The following is a 17,770-nucleotide window of genomic DNA, read 5'->3' as shown; positions in this document are numbered from 1 at the left end:
CAGAGCCTGCCCACTCTTACCCAGTCACATTTGCCCCACTAGGACGGTGGCAGTAAACCATCTGACTTCACCTATGGGTTGTGTTTGATTTCCTTAGATGAACTTTTGCAAGCATGTGTGACAGCCTGATGTTTATAATGATGACTTTTTACCATAAATGTAAGCTGTGAAATTTCTTTCCACATCATTTTTTTATAACTTGTTTACTTTTTAGGCAGGTTTAACCTAAATTGATGCTTGTGACTAATCTAGTATTGTGGTCATTTCCAGGTCCAAGTTTTTGAATGACAAATGGATGACCCAAAAAGGGTTCATGACAGAAGAGAATGACATCATCAACAAACCTTGGTGAGATGATAATAATCTGTCACGATAAATCGGATGCACTTGTGAAGTCACATCCTAAAATAATCCCTAAATTGCAAGAGGGTTTATACCATATTCTAGTTTGGTTTCATTGGACCTGACATGTGAGAAGATAATGCTGAAAATTAATATTTCTTATGTGGAAATAGTTACCACTTTAATTAAGATGAGGTCTTCCCTACCTCCAAAAATTGTATGTTGAATGTTGTGTGCCTTCAGTTTTTTCTGATTTACAACAAACTTATCACAGGATTTTTTTGATAAGATTGGGCATTGCTTTCTTCGGAAGCCGAGATGGTATGACTTCCAATGGGTTCTTGCGGTTGAGCAGAAATTCAAACCCTGGTCTCCAGATTCATAGTCTTGTTTGCATATACCTGCTGACTGAGGATACCACTTCATGTATCTGATAAAGTTGACTCAGGCCAATGAAAGCATATGTCTCAATTTACCTAGTTGTTACTGTTGGTGACTAACTCTTTTGTCTATGGATGTTTTAATTACTGTATTGGCCTTTGTTTTGGACATTTTGATATGAATTCTTATGCTTTTATTTCTCCCAAGATGCATCACATAGTAAAATACCACTCTTAGGCGGTAGTGCCCACCCCACTGAACACAACTAGTGGTGGCTGCTAATCAGTTCTTGTATAGACGTGTTTTAGTAAAATACCTGTATTTACTTGAGTCTAATGTGCCATTGAATTCAATGCACACCTCAATTTTGAAAACCCTGAAATCAAAAAGAGTACTTGCTGCTGAATGTAATGTGCAGCAGCAAAAGGTGCACTCTTTGTAATTTGGCTGTTACAGTTGCTGCCTGCTTAGAATTCCTTCTTTAAAAAACAAAAGTATTAGAACACTAAAGCCTTCAGTAATAGCAAAGAAAACGTTGGGGTGCATCTATGCTGTAGAATGAATCCACTTTAACTGCCTTGTGTCAATGCTATGGAGTCATGGGGTCTGTAGTTTTACAAGGCCTTGAGCCTTCCCTGCCAAAGAATGCTGATGCCTCATGCCAAACTACAAATCCCAGCATTGCATAGCATTGAGCCATGACAATTAAATTAGAGAGGATGTCCCTCAAAATGGAGCTCCGGGTGCTCCCGAAGCAACTTCCCCTTTTACTTTGGCTCAGCACTAAGATTACCATATTACACAAATCTGATGTGCCCCCTAATTTTGGCAAGGTAATTTAGCCAAAATAGGTGAGCGTTAGATTTGAGTAAGTACAGTACTGTTTTCCTTTTCATGTGCAAGACCTTGTTGCCTTATTTAGCCCCAGTAATTCTGCCATATATTTTATTTGCACACAATAAGTGGCCCCACCAGCCTTTCTGTGAAAGATACACAAAGTATGGAAAAAAAGTATTTTAATTCAATGCTTGAATTGCTTGCTATAAAATTATGTGTGTGATGTGTCATAAAATCATGTGTATGAGGAATGATGGTGTTTATTTGTTTTTTTCCTAGGTGGTGGCACTTGAAAGTTCAGGAACTTACCCTCTCTGCCCCTCTGACAGTACTACCAAGTGTCACTTGTGAAAAAACAATTGAAATACTCAAAGAGAAGGGTTTCGACCAGGTACCAGTTGTTGATGAATCAGGGTACGTGCAGATTTTGTGTCCCCCTTCCCCTTTATATCCTTAATTTTCTAGAGGAGTGGTTCCCTGTGCTGGAGAACCTTGAAATTCCTAGTGAGGTGTTCTTGCAGGTTAAAAAAGAGATTTTTTAAATTTGTGTTTTCCCCACTTTCACGGAAGTCCTACATCCCTAACCCCCATGAAAGTGGCCTACTGTAATAAAACATTGAAATCATCCATAACTGAATGTCAGGATTATAATATGGATCATAAGGAAGCTGACTCTGACTCTTGGCTTATACCTTCCTAACAGATTAAACTCCTTGTACAAAAATGTCCTAAACTTGCTTGAATGACTCAGGAGGCACCTGATCAGAAAAACATCCCACATTCTCATTCCTTCCTTTCTTTTTTTGATCCTTTGTTCACTTCCTTGAGTTTAACAGGAACGGGTGTGGTAGCAGTTGTTGGATTTCAAAATCTGCCTTCAAAATTGGTTTTATTGCCTTTTGAGGGCTGCGGTCATTACTTTGAAATGGTCTATAAAAGAATTAACTGAGCCCAAAATGTATCTCAGGTCTTAAGACAGCCAGGTAGGAAATAGGCCAGTGGATTGGCCAGCATTATTGGCTGGTCAGATGAGGACAAACTGCAATTCAGGCAATGTGTCCGCACCCAGAGTGCAGTCTGGTGGTTTGCTAAATGAAGTTTACTTTCTGATCATCTGCATGCCAATTTAAGAAAAGCTCAAATCATCTAATGACATTTATCCAGATTGGAAAAAAGGAAATGCCATCTTTGAACTCTCAACTAATTTCAGCATGTTCTTAAAGGTTAATGCGCACACACATGCTAGTAGGGGCTACCCAGGTAGCCTAAGTCCAAAAAGCACATTTTTTGCAAGATAATAAAGCAGATCACTGTGAATGCTGTAAAAATATATTTCTACTGGTTCATTAAGTATTAGATTATGATAATTGTGATTATGATAACTATTTCCCATACCCAAGTGGAATTTTTTGGACAAGCAGAGATTTGGAATGGGGTACTTTGTAGTCAGGAAAATGGTTGAATACCCAATTTCTCCCCTACCAGATCTGCAGTTCTAAATTTCCCTCTAGAAAATAATAAAAGTAATGGTATTATACGCAACATCTGATGTGTCATTTGCAATTAAATACCCTTTTATATAAAAAAAAAACAGTGGATTCAAATTAGAAGGGGAATCTGAAAATACTAGTTTAAGGCATTAAACTTAACAGAAAGTAAGGACATGGAACTCATTCTGTAGAAAGTCCATCTGACCTGCTGTGCTTGGGTTTTCTTTTCAGAGTGATTTTGGGAATGGTTACTCTTGGCAACATGCTTTCTTCAGTGCTTGCGGGCAAAGTACAGCCATCAGACCAAGTCAGTAAAGTAATCTACAAGCAATTCAAAAAGGTACCTGCATCTTCTAGTATCTCTTCTTTCCCACCCCACTATATCATTTAAGAAATCCATCAAGATTTCCAAGACAGGGAGGCTGTTTGACTATATTGCCTGATGCCACTTCAGGAAATGCCACTTCACCATCAATTTAGTACAATTCGAAATTTAGACAGTATGTTGATCTTGCCACAAAGGTTTGTTTTGCAACTCTTAGATCTGCAGCAGTAACGGGAGGGCACTTAATTTTTAACATTGTGTGAGCGCAGTGTAAATGCCTGCATCCTTTTGTGGCCAAAATCCAAAATGGAATGACACATTAACCAATGGGATTTATTGATGTGCCATTCAATAGTTAACTTAATGTGTCTATTCCATTGGGACAACAATTGAACTTAGACCCATACATAGAATCATAAATTTGGAAGAAACCTCGTGGGCCATCCAGTCCAACCCCCTGCCAAAAAGCAAGAAAATTGCATTCAAAGGACCCCTGACAGATGGCCATCCAGCCTCTGCTTAAAAGCCTCCAAAGAAGGGGCCTCCACCACACTCCGGGGCAGAGAGTTGCACTGCCAAACAGTTCTCACAGTGAGGAAGTTCTTCCTAATGTTCAGGTGGAATCTCCTTTCCTGTAATTTGAAGTCATTGTTCCACCTTCTAGTCGCCAGACCACCAGAAAACAAGCTTGCTCCCTCCTCCCTGTGACTTTCCCTCACATATTTATACATGGCCATCATGTCTCCTCTCAGCCTTCTCTTCCTTGAGAAAATACGATTTTTGAACACAGTAAATCACTTGTTTTTCTCCCCTAGCTGCCAAATGAATCATCCTTCAAAATGGTGTGTAATTCAGCAATATCGCATCTCTTTAGCTTGCAATGGCTGGTGTCTGTATAGGGAATGTTGTTGATGGCTGATCCTAAATTAAAGACAACCTATCTACCAACATTTCCCTACTAAGAGAAAGGAGTTACACTGAAGGGAATCCTTCTTTTCCCACTCAATACAAGATGCTTTTACAATCAAACTGCCATTTTTGCATTGGAGTAAACTCACTTGGTTGGAACTGTTAAATGAAGGGCAGAAGGTTGGTTTCTGTGTTATGTAGATAGGCTTTAAAATCTACTGGGAAAAAATGAGTTAAGTGGAGTGTATTTGTTCTTGTGGCTAAATCCATGGTCCTGCTTACGATGTAGCTGGGCCACATCAACCTGGACATGTATATCAATGCACCTGGGTTGCTTGTTAGGAAATAATAAGGACAAAATAAAATACTGCATTTATAGAACAGTGCAGCTGCTGTGTTCTTACTGTTATGTGCCTTCACATTGGCTCTTATTTGTAGCAACCCTATCACTCAGGGCAGTGGTTATCAACCTGTGGTTCCCCAGGTGTTTTGGCCGACAATTCCCAGAAATCCCAGCCAGTTTACCAGCTGTTAAGATTTTTGGGAGTTGAAGGCCAAAACATCTGGGGACCCACAGGTTAAGAATCATTGACATAGGGCTTTCTTGACAATATTTGTTTAGAAGAGATTTACCATGGTCTTCCAATAAGGCTGAGAGAGTGTGACTCAGCTTTGTTATTATTATTATTATTATTATTATTATTATTATTATTATTATTATATTTGTATGATGCTTTTTCTCTTAACAGAGACTCAGAGTGACAAACAGTGCTAAAACAATGCAATATACAATATAAAAACCTAAAGACTATGAACAGTAAAATAGAATTAAACCAAAACACTATTTAAAAACAAATAGTTAAAACCATTAAAAACATATTTAAAATACATAAAATCTCCCATCCCGTAATTTGGTCTTAAAACTTTCTTCTTTAATAGGAAGATTTCCATAGTTGCGCCTTCATCTCCCAGAGTTCTAGTCCAGTATTCCAGTTGGCTCTTGCCTTGCTATGGAAACATTTAATCCCAGCATATATTTCTGCCCAGAACTTGGTTTTCCCCATCCCAAACAGCTGTATGAAATTTGACATTCAAGCCCACTATGCCCTCCACTTGTTTCACTTACTTCTGTGATGTCGCCTAACCATTTTATAAATCCCGGAAATGGTTTTATCTTTACCAAAAAAAGTCTTCTTTTATTTAAAAATATTATAATTCGATGGATGGCTGAGCTGTCTACATTTGGGATGATTTGGCTGATGTAAAAGCATAATGTGCAAGGGTTTATCTTGTTTCATTTTTCTTTTAAGGAAACTTGTTTTCTTCATAAAGTTCAAAACTATTCTGCACATTTGTATGTGGTTTTGGGTTCTTCCTTTTTCTTTCTTCCTTTTTTTTTTGATAACATCACAGGGAATAGCCAGTGAACACTAGTAAGCCTAGCCAATGGTAAAGGATGATGGATTTGCTGTTTGATTAATACCTTGGAGGGCCATATAGTCTTCATCCCTTATATGACATCCAAACTTTTAGTCAGTTGACTTCAATGATAACAGTGTCTTTATAGTTCATCCATTCACATGAACATTGGTAGAGATCTATGGCAGATAAAGGAACAATTTTCACTGATATGACCCCCCAGTTGTGCACACAAAGCAGAATACTAACAACAACAACAATACATTTTATTTATATTCCGTCCTTCTCCCCTAGGGGACTCAGAGTGGATTACAGCATTTACATAGGCAAACAGTCATTGTCTTTACAGTCAAATACAATTAGACATACAAACACAAACAAGGCAAAAGCTTCTTTCATTTCCGGCTTCTGGAGGCGGTGCTCAACTCTGGCTCTGGGGAGGTGCTTTTACTTCATTTGCAAGCTGAGGAGCCTGCGTTGTCACCTCCTGGTCATGTGACCGGCAGGATTGCTTGGTGTGTCTCTTTGCCTTTTCGTGCTGAAGTGGTACCTATTTATCTACTCACATTTGCAGATTTTTGAACTGCTAGGTTGACAGGAGCTAGGCTGATAGATGGGAGCTCACCCCGTCTCACGGATTCGAACTGCCAACCTTCAGGTCAGCAGTTCAGTGGCACAAGGGTTTAACCCATTGCGTCACTGCTGCAAAATAAATCTGCAGATAAGGTACATCCAACCAGTATTCCAGACTTATTGCTAAATTTTGGTGGAAGAGCAATATAGTCTTTTTTCTTCTTCCTTCATTTCTAGTTTTCATTAAAACACAGCAATTTCATAGGAGAAGGTCCATACAAAATATAGTGATCATTATTATAATTCAAATAATTTTTTAAAAGAACAATTATCAAAGTACCAGGTGAGGTGAAAATTGGGATGTTTATCTGTTTAAACATTTTAAAAATAGTCTATTTTTTAAAAAAACTCTGAAAATGTTCTCTTTCCAGATCCGTCTGCAGGACAACTTGGGAAAGCTGTCTCATATTTTGGAAATAGACCACTTTGCTCTGGTGGTTCATGAGCAGATTCAATGTGAGTAGAAGAGTTCTCTGCACCATTTCCTACCTGTTCACTTTGAACCTATTATTTACACATATCTGTGTGAATTGCTTTTCTATCAAACACTCTTAAGGCACCTTTCAATTAAAGAATTATGTGATTAGTGCCACATTTGATTACTATCAACTTCCACTGTTGACTGTCTCAAGATTTTTCTTAATAATGGAATGGACTTGTCATATGCACCTAAATATATGGTAAGTCAATGTCATGGATAAGTCAGCAACAAGTTTTGGGATCAAAATTATGGATTTTGATATGACTCATGGATAGGTTGAGAATCGTTCAATAGAAAGAGATACGTACCAATGCCAGCTCAGGGGGCCAGCATCCCAGGTTTCTTGGTTTGATTTTTTTCCTAAAATGTCAAAGACTTATGTATAAGTCTTGACATTCTAGGGGGGGAAATCAAAGTATATAGGGTTAAGCAGGGAGATACTTAAGGGGAGGGGGAATGAGAAGATTTCCACCCCACAAATTAAAATGTGTCCCACGCAATGAATTTTTCTCCTCAGTTACTACGTTTCTAGTATTGCAGTAACTTAAAATTTCAATAGAGTGATCAAATATATATACTGTATTTACTCAAAGATAAGCTGAGTTTTCAGCCTTTTTTTTTTAGCTAAAAAAGCCTCCCCCGGCTTATAATGGGGTCAAGGTCAGGCCGGCAGCGGAGCCTGGAGGCCATTGATTGCAATATATGATATATTTCTCTCTTCCCTTATCAGTGTGTTTTATTTTCCAAAGCCTCCCTCCCTCTTAACCATTGGAATGTTTTGAAAAGGGAAAGAAGCCCTTGCAAGTCAGGAAGAAGAAAAATATATATTCATTAATCTTATAAAAGTATTTCCCCCTGAAATATTTGTCAAACTCTCCTACAGATATGTAGGCATTAACCCCTGCAAACCTTTGCAATCCCTATATACCTATATATCTGTATGTATCTATCTATATACATTAATTTTATATATGAATTTTCCCCTCATATGTTTGCAGGTCTTTGCAAATCCTATATACATATAGATCCATGTACCTGTATATCTGTATCCATATATACATTTATATATATATGCATTTTCCCCTCACATGTTTGCAAGTCTCTGCAAATCCTATATAGATATAATTATCTATATAAAGAGAGATGTCTAGATAGATATGAATATAGATATATAGGGTTTGCAAATATTGCAAGGGAAATGCACACACACACAAACACAGAGGGGATTTGCAAACGTTTCAGGGGGAAATGCATATGTGATATTAGTATATATAATAATAGATCTATATCTAGCTCTGCATTGTTTACATAAGCATTAAATGTTTGCCTGTTACTATGTTGGCCACTGGCCTGAGTCCCCATGTGGAGATAGGGTGGGATACAAATGAGAAGGTGTTGTTGTTGTTATAAAGTTTTTGTTGATACCATATTGTTTTTGTTGACCCTACTTTTCCACTTATAGAGCTAGTTTATTGTTTTTCTTTGAAATATGGTAAATATTTAAAAACATTTAACCTACTGATGCCTCGATTAATGTAATTTTATTGGTATCTATTTTAATTTTGAAATTTACCCGTAGCTGCTGTATTTTCCACCCTCAGCTTATACTCGAGTCAATAAATTATCCCAGTTTCTTGTGGTAAAATTAGGTGCCTTGGCTTATATTCGGGTCGGCTTATACTCGAGTATATACGATAGTTGAGGTTTCCAAAGAAAAGGGATCGCCAGAATTAACAAAGCAATGTGAACACAGAAAATATAGGAATTCTATGTGTGAACAATTTACATTGTTTTATTCTCTATAATAGTAGTAATTTGGGAGATGAAAAAAAATAATTAAGGGAGTAGAATTCTAATATGAGAAAATGTCTTCATTCCTCCATTTGTAGTTATTTATTTATTTTCGTGTCAGGAGCAACTGAAGTTGCTTCTGGAGTGAGAGAATTGGCCGTCTGCAAGGACGTTGCCCAGGGGACGCCCGGATGTTTTGATGTTTTTACCATCCTTGTGGGAGGCTTCTCTCATGTCCCCGCATGGAGCTGGAGCTGATAGAGGGAGCTCATCCGCACTCTCCCCAGGTGGGATTCGAACCTGGCAACTTTCAGGTCAGCAACCCAACCTTCAAGTCACTTAGCCCACTACGCCATCTGGGGGCTCCATCATTTGTAGTTATACCTCTGACTTAAAGAGATAATATATAAAATGGAACCTATATCAGTAGCAGTGGGGCTCATTCACTCTCTTTGGGATCAATATTTCTGCTTACTTATTGCTGTTTCTTCCACCCCTTTGTCTTGTGTTGATTTTTCCAAATGCATTGAAAATGCCACCACTATCAAAACAAGTCTAGGACTTCTAATTCTTAAAAGACTGTGCCTTGTACAAAAACACATTATGCACCCACTCTCTCTCAAGTAAAAATTCCTAGACTTTCAGCACTGAAATACATAATAACACCCCCTCTTTCCTTAGGGGTTAGGGGGGCAGGACCCCTGCAAAAGTGGAAAAACTGTGGATAAAAAAATCCCAATTTTTTGCCTGAGAGAATAGCTCACTAGGAAACTTTAGGACAGTGGATTTGTATGTAATGTTTAGCTTTTTCAGTGTGGCTCTATGCTCAAATTTTGCTGGATGTCACGCTGGAGGTCCTAGGACAGTGGTTCTCAACCTGTGGTTCCCGAGATGCTTTAGCCTTCAACTCCCAGAAATCCTAACAACTGGTATACCGGCTGTAATTTCTGGGAGTTTTAGGCCAAAACACCTGGGGACCACTGCTCTGAGACCTCCAGCGTGACATCCAGCAGAAGTTGAGCATAGGGCCACACTGAAAGACCTAAAAATTCCATACAAATCCAATCAAATCCAATTTTGTGGATTTGATTTTTTTTTTTTTTGTGGAATAACCAAGTCCACAACCGTTAAACCTGAAATGTGGAGAACCAACGGTAGTTCCATATAGAATCCTAGATTGTATGTCTGGATTTTCAGAATTTTCCATTGCTTCTCACTTATGCTTATTTAAGAATAGGATAAGCTTTTTTATTTAGTTAAAGTTTTGTTAACAATTTCTTTGGCTTTCAGCAGCATTGACTCATAGCCTGTTGATTTCTAATTTTGAATGGGGGTGATGCTTTGTTTACAATTTTTAAAATAAAAACCTGAGGGTCTACTGTCACTTTAAAGACATAAAATGAACCCCTCTTCAGTTTTATCCTTGGGGTTATTTGTTAGCTGCTTTGGGGCAGAAGGCTAACCTGAACATTTAAAGATAAATGAATAAACATCCTCTGTGTGCTGATACAGATAACATTCCACCTATTTCCAGACCTGGCTGTCTCCTTATGTCTCTGAGAATGATCATTGTTTATTTAACCTTCTCGTGCATGTCTTTCTTTGTGGTGGATCCAAAGGTTCCCTTCCTTCAGTAGAAAGAACTTTCTCTCAACAGGGTGATTTTTTCCATCAAAGGAAGGGAATGTTTGGATCTTATCCTTGGTTTTTAAACCCCTTGTTCTTCAGGCAGATCTTTGAAAACAGGGGTGCAAAAGTGAAGCATTCAAACCCCAAGGCTGTTTTTTGAGATCACCCCAGCACCACTCAAAAGGGCAGTTGGTTTCAGTAAAATATATATTTCCACAAAAAAAGAGGGGTTTGAAAGAAATATTTTAAGTAAGTTTTCCCAAAAATAATTGTTATAAAAGCCTCAGAGGGCTTGGCTGACAGTTCTGCTATATTTATGAGGACTGAGTTGTTGTAGGTCCGGAGTGCTTTTCCCCCCAACAGGACAGAATCCTTCAGATCACTTCCTGTTGGAAAAAGACCTCCCTCAGGCCTAAAACAGCCCCAGACGTGGTTAATGTGTCTCCAGGTAGGGGAAAAACATAGCAGATGGTAGCCATCTAAGTAGGAGCAGGGAGCATTGGGGACCCTTAAACCCCATTTTTTTATTTATTTTTTAAAACAGTGAATAAAAAGCAAATATTCAATATTTGGGAACTGAAAGCCTGCTTCTAGAACAATGTCACAATATCTGAGGCTCCAAAACATTTGTCTAGTATGACTTCCTTGTCCAAAATTGTTTCTGACCACTACCTCTCTTTAAGGTGCTTTTATCTTTCAATCCAATATTTAGCTGCTGTGGAGCAAGCTAAGACTGGTGCCTCAACACCTAAAACAACACTTTTTTTACAAGGCAAGTGAAGTAGTGTTTGGGCAAATCGTTCTTCGGATGCCCAGCCCAATCTTTGTTACTACTAGTTGTGCAGAGTCGCATAGGTTAAGATTAAAACAATGTGATCAATCAGAAGGCCCATAGGATCTGGCAGATTCTCTATCTTTCATTACTTGTCAAGAGTGCAAACTGCACCAACGATTCCAACTTCTAGAACAAAACAATGTTCACTTTGATCTGCTTTGAGACCTTATGTTTTGTTTCAGAACTTAGAAAATATATATATATATACAACTGGGACTGACTCTCCAGATGCCAATGAATAAATCCTCTCTTATCTCTCACTAATTTGGTCTATATATAGTTAGATATGTTCTGTAGTTAGTAACCTGTTGTTGGTGTATGCTTTCAAGTGATTTCCAATTCGTACAACCATAAGGTGGGCCTGTCATTAGGCTTCCATGTCAAGATTTGATCACAGAGTTTTCCTTTGCTTTCTTCTGAAGCTGGGGCTACTTTCACACAGCTGTATAAAATCTCACATTATCTGCTTTAAACTAGGTTATATGGCTAGTTCATATAGTTATGTGGACTCAGATAACACAGTTCAAAACAGATATTGTGTATTATCTACCTTGATATTCTGGGTTATATGACTGTGTGGAAGGGCCCTGGGAGAGTATGGCTTTTCCAAAGCCATCCAGTGAGTTTCTATGGCTGAGCAGGAATTCAAACCCTGATCCTCGATCATTGATTGGTGCTGAAGCAACTATACCATGCTGGCTCTTAGTAGTAATTTACTTTAAGTTGTGCTGTGAAGATAGAACATATTTGAATTAAAAAATAATGTCTTTTGCATTTTCTTCTGTTCTTTAGATCACAGCAATGGTGAATCCAGTAAAAGGCAAATGGTGTTTGGTGTTGTCACAGCAATTGACTTGCTTAATTTCGTGACTGCCCGAGAACAGCAGAAAAGGGCAATCTAACTTCAAGAATACTTTTAGTGGCAGTTTTTAAAGTGGGTTTTCACTGTATTTTAAAGTGTCATCCCCCTGCCCCCCCCCCCCCGGTACTTCCTTTTTTATTATAACAACCTGAACATTTTTGTTTTGGTCTAAACATATAAACCAAAAGTCATCAGCAGGAAATATTTGTTGCCGACGAGTCTCCACAGATCTAAATTCCAGGATGCGATGGACACCCTAACATTTAAGGCACTTAACTTCATGGTAGTGCTCAAGATTGTTGATATTCAGTAATAGGTTGCCATTTTCACACAGCTGAGTAGGTGGAGAAATGTTCATTTAATGGCTGGCGTGACCAGGTCATCAAGGAAGGTAATAGTATCCTTATGGGGACTTTTCTAAGCCACTGGTCCTACTGTTATATGGGCAGCCCACTTGGAAGCTCATCCAACTCTGTATTACATTTCATTGTTGTTAACAGCTATGGAAGAGAGATGGTCTTAAATATCTCATTCATCTTCTAAGTTCACAAATGTCATACCTACTGGATATGTTTTGTATTACGGATATATGAAAATATATTTGTGTCCTAACATGACTTTTATGAGAAGGCACTCTTCATGTTTTTCTGACAAAACTATAAAGCTACTGTACATGTGGAGTAATGAAGTGGGCTCCAAATATATTCTGTCTCCTTGAGAATCTAAGTAAAGTCGTTGCAGGGACAAATGTCTTATCTGTCCAATGGATGTGTATTTGGTTTTTCCAAACTCCAAAATACTGAGTGGCTGTTCTTCTAGCTGACTTAACATGAGTTTAATAGACTTCCTCATCATTTTAACCAAATTATGAAGAAATAGAGAGACAACGACAGAATTTGTGTTAAACAGGGAAACGGAAGAGTTTTCACCAGTAAATCAGCAAGCTGGTTCACCCAAGATCTCCTCCCTTCACTTACTTTGTATCAAAATTGTGCACTCTGTATTTTCTACACATTGGATATCAGACTTGCATCATCATTAATCAACACTATTTTTTCCTTTGCTTTGTATTATATGCACTGTTAAATATAATGTAAAGAACTTGGATTTGTATTAACCTATTGTGGGCTAATTTGGATAGCAGAATTTTCTAGAATTATATTTGTATTCTGAAAGGGTTCATTTTGTTGCAGCAGCAACAAGTCCTTTGGCACCTGAAAGATTTAACAGTTTTTGTTTGGCATAAGATTTTTCTTCTTATATACATGTATCTAAATAAAGAAATGAATGATAACTAGCAGAAGAATGTCTGTATATTTTGTTCTGTGAAGACCAAATCATATTTCCTGAATTGTAATGCAAATCTTTAAAGAGTTAATTATGATTTTTAATTCAGATGTTTATATGTCTATATTCTTTAAGCACTCTCCATAATTATCAACTCACTATATTTTGACATGGATGAATGGCTAAAACGTTTCTTTAAAAATATTTGGTTATACATTTCTTTAGACTTAAGGGGAGATAGTGAAAATGCCAAGCAATTTAACTCTTTATTTACACAAGTTAATCTGCCAATCTGAATTAATGTTATTTTTCTTCTATGGCTTCATGCAACTTCTACTGGAAGCTTTTAAGAATCATGTTACTGATATCACTTATTTCAATGTCTGCACTACTTGCATTCTGTGTCAGAAGTAGAGATGGAAAGGCCTAGAAAACCCCCTAAAAAATGGGGAAAACAGGTTTTTTTCTGGTTTTTTCCAAAGCATTTTTCTCTGGAAAAATTGAAAAAAAAGTGTATAGAAACAAAAAGTCTCAGAAATCTTAGGGTCTTCATGTTATATAGTTTGAATACTATATCATAGATATAGTATTTATCATTGGAAAATAACATATTCCACACACTTTTCAGTTTTTCCAGAGAAAATGGCTTTGGAAAAATGAGAGAGAGAAAACTGTTTTTTTCCCAATTTTTTTCTAGACCTTCCCACTAAGGTCAGATGTCCTTCCTTGCCACAGTTAATTGTATAGAAGCTCATTAAACAGGATACAATTATGATTTTAAAATGTATGAGATCTACCACTAGATACCATCTTGATGTTATATCAGGTTTGTTCCTTTTGTAGCGGACAAATTTAGCCCCAGGGATCTTGTTCTGAGCATTGGTACTTCAGGCTCTCCAGGATTGTGGAAAGGAAACCTAATAGCTCTATTCTTGTGTCATCGTTATTTCAAATTCTGTATGAAGAGCTAAATAAAACGCTATTTCTGACAAACTGGACAACTTGTCCGTTTTTGTTTTATTTTGATTATTTTGAAAGTATGTTTGAATGAAGATGTACAGGCCCTCAAAATGAAGCCTTGTTGGAAGAAGATAGGTGGAGATGCGGACAGCATTGCTTTCCATAATCTCCAGGTAATTAGCTGCAATCACTGCACTTAATCACATCATAGGAGTAGTTTTCAATCTGGAGCTAGGATCTTGGACACCAAGGAGTTGGGAGTCTGAAGGTTCACAAATATCCAGAAAACAACATCCATGAAACATGAAGTCCAAAAGGGAATCAAATTATTTGTATGAGTCTTTGTTTTGGTTGTTTTCATGCTGCTTCTACATATGGACTTATGTGTCCAGGTTTTGTATATTTTTCATTCCTTGGCAGACGTGTGTGTGCCTGATCATAAAGGTGCTTGCAAGAATGCAGCTGAAATTGGCTGGATATTAAATGCATCCACTAGAAAGGGAACTATGGTACTGATTTTCTTTGGCCCTTCAGTTGGGTATCATGTCAACTTCCAGAAACCCCAGCCAGCATGACCAGTATTTATTTCCAATATTTCTACCCCGCCCTTCTCCCCGAGGGGACTCAGGGCGGCTTACACAACTGGTAGGATCACTACCAGTACATCATAATACAATAAAATAAGAATAAAACAGTTAAAATAATTAAATAACATAGTAAAATACAATACAGTAGTCAGAGATATAAGAGCTGGAAGTCCAAAACATTTGGAGAATCAAAGGTTGAGAAGGGTCAATTTATACTGGACCTTTTCTTATTCATTTTTATTGCTTGTGTATTGCCACATTCTTTCACTCAGGCTGAACCAACACAAGGGCAATATCTCAGCTCCAGTACACAGCATCCTGCCCTAGTTTGACCCCAATAATCAAAGCTTAAATTGGTCTTGAAAACCTCACAGTTCCTCTTCCCTGAAGTCACCTTGGTACAAAGGAGAATTTCTGACATGTTCATCCCTCCAATCTGATTTCCTCCTAGCAACCAAAAATTTGACCACTGACTTAAGCCTGACTTCTCAGTATTATCTAAGTCCCTGTTAAAATGGTGTAGGGCACTAGTCCCTGTGCCCGTAACTGCCCACAAATAGGAAGGGATAACTTTATTTAATAACATTTAATACAACAATAATAAAATGTAACACAGAAACCAGCAAGCAGGGAATTTCAGACCTTATCAATATTCAAATATCCCATTAATTTATTTGCACTGAAGGAGTTTAGAAGTGCAACCTGATTCAAGATGACTTTACTAGGACCTGGGATTAAATCCAAATTTAGTTCAATAAATGTAACTCATGACTTCCAGTGATGAGAATGGAGCTGTGAGCAGTGTCTCAGTGAGCTGGCTGAGCACTGGAATGTCCTTGGGGGTTTATCAACTATTTAGTGTTGAGAAATACTTTTTTATAAAGAAAAAAGAGACACAAACACCTCAATACTCAAAGAATTTCACATCTGCCAGTGAAAAAGAAGGAGAAAGGAGGGCAGACATTGCGTATCCCAGCAACAATGTTATGCAAACAGATGTGGACAGAAGCAGCTTTGATTCTCTTCTTAAAATATTATATACGAGGGTTATCCAGAAAGTAGATTACGTTTTGGAATTAAAAATGAACAAAGTATAGGAGAAAACATTTACCAAATGCAGTTGAAACCACACCCAAATACTACTTCTCAACATAGTCACCATTCAAATCTAGGCACTTATCATAGCGATGAATAAGCTTTGCAACTCCTTCCCCACAAAACTCTGCCGCTTGCGTCCTCAACCAACCGGTCACCCCTTCTTGCAGCTGCACATCGTCGCCAAAATGCTGCATTGCCAGCCACGCCCCCATTGTTGGACACAAGTATGCATAAATAAAGGAACAATTTAACAAGGACAATAAAGTTGGCTTTAGAAACTCTGACAATGTATGGGATAAAATAACCAATTCTGAGAGGTAAACTCTATTATTTTTTCATCCATTGGAAATTGTAGAGATATAAAAAAGGACTTTAAAAATCCAATTAGTTCAACCATTCTTCAAAATTTTTCTAAATATGCCTGATGAAACTATCTAGTGAGGGCAACTACAAAGGGTGAAAATGAATTAATTTGTTAAAGATTATGCTATAAACAGTGGGAATTAAAATTGTTTTAACATATCTAAGAATTCGTATGCCATAACATTCTGGGACTGCATGGAATCGCTGGACTAATTCCAAACAGGGTGTAAGAAAACAACCATAAGGATGAACCATAGAGATGAACCATAGAAATAAAACTATAGAGAAAATCATAGAGCTTGAAATACCGAAAACAGAAACAACTGAAAGGGCTGTAAGCAACAGCATACTAAAAGTGAAAGTGGCTGAAGGAGGGACTACAACAAATCTTAACAAATTATATATCCGTTTTGTTTTTTAAAAGACAGCTTGACTACAGAAATGACTGCAATGTCAACAAGACCAAGATTCAAAGATCAGAAAGACCAGAAAGAAGCTTTCAGGGGAGGAACTCTTCCACAAGAAGAAGGTCTAATGAGGGAAATCTTGACCAAGTTAAGAATCATTATAGATGAAATGAAAAATGTGAGATAAGGACTGACAAGAGAATTATACAGGGTGAAGATTACATAAGGGTGAACATGTGATGAAGAAAGACATGCAACAGATGGCAGACACAATGAGTGGTATTTTGAAACAGCTAAAACAGAAAATAAAGATACCGTAATTGAAGAAGCACAAAAGAAGATGCAAATGGATTTTGAGAGATTCAACCCAACTCCAAAGATTAGAATCTTCACAAAGAGAATACCCATTTAGGTTGAGAGGAATACTGGAATCTGTACAGGAACTTGATATGGCAATAATAGAACTTGTGGCTGAAATCCTTGGTAGACCAAAGCAAATCAACTCAAATCAAAATGACCTCTAGGATCTAATTTCAACATGTAATAAGGAAACTTCCAAGAAATGTAATTGTGTTGTTTACAAGAAAGAACGAATGAAATGAAGTTTTGCAAGCTTACGGCAAATATCCAATTGAAATAGGAAATACTAGGATCACAGTATTAAGAGAATTTCCATCTCAGACAATAAAGAAAATAAGAGATTACTTTTTCCTGACAGATAAATTTAAGAAGAAAAACTAGATTCAGATGAAAAAAACCAGAAGGACAAAGGTTAACATCAGTCACAAAGGCCCAGGTTTTTAATGAAAAATTCAAAAATGAAACCTAGATTCAGAAAAGAGATCAGAAGACCAAGAAGAAAGAGAACATCCAAGAAGTCAAAAAGAGATGGCAACCTCAATAGACCCTAGGCAAGAAAGACATTCAACAACAGGAACAGGCCACTCTACATGATGAAGAAGAATTGGATGATCATCTACTATCTCAAAAAAGATGAGCCTTAAGATACTTTCCTTAAAAACAAATGGACTAAATCCAGCAAACAAGGGAAGAGCTTTTCATTATTTACTATTAATAGAAACAAGAAGAAATTCCCACTCGAAATTTATGGATTTCAAAACTGATGTATCTGTC

The 17,770-nt window shown here is 37.4% G+C and overlaps 1 protein-coding gene across 4 annotated transcripts in view; it reads left to right on the top strand.

The window, feature by feature from the left end:
* The window catches only part of LOC100566358 (cystathionine beta-synthase-like protein), a 62,948-nt gene extending 48,726 nt beyond the window's left edge, over positions 1-14,222 (top strand). For 3 of the 4 annotated variants that reach the window (XM_008107459.3, XM_008107460.3, XM_008107461.3), the window contains 6 exons: positions 271-348; positions 1,840-1,974; positions 3,282-3,390; positions 6,708-6,792; positions 10,950-11,009; positions 11,865-14,222. In XM_008107459.3, coding sequence (XP_008105666.1) covers positions 271-348; positions 1,840-1,974; positions 3,282-3,390; positions 6,708-6,792; positions 10,950-11,009; positions 11,865-11,974 — 577 coding nt within the window. In that variant the 3' untranslated portion in view covers positions 11,975-14,222. The remainder of the gene's footprint in view (positions 1-270; positions 349-1,839; positions 1,975-3,281; positions 3,391-6,707; positions 6,793-10,949; positions 11,010-11,864) is intronic. The other variant, XM_003218948.4, reaches the window with a different exon arrangement.
* The last annotated feature ends 3,548 nt before the right edge of the window (positions 14,223-17,770 follow it).

This window comes from Anolis carolinensis, chromosome 3, assembly GCF_035594765.1.
Source record: "Anolis carolinensis isolate JA03-04 chromosome 3, rAnoCar3.1.pri, whole genome shotgun sequence".
In the NCBI taxonomy this organism is placed as follows: domain Eukaryota; kingdom Metazoa; phylum Chordata; class Lepidosauria; order Squamata; family Dactyloidae; genus Anolis; species Anolis carolinensis.
Note: the sequence above shows the minus strand (reverse complement) of the source record. Positions and strands in the feature narration are given on the sequence as shown.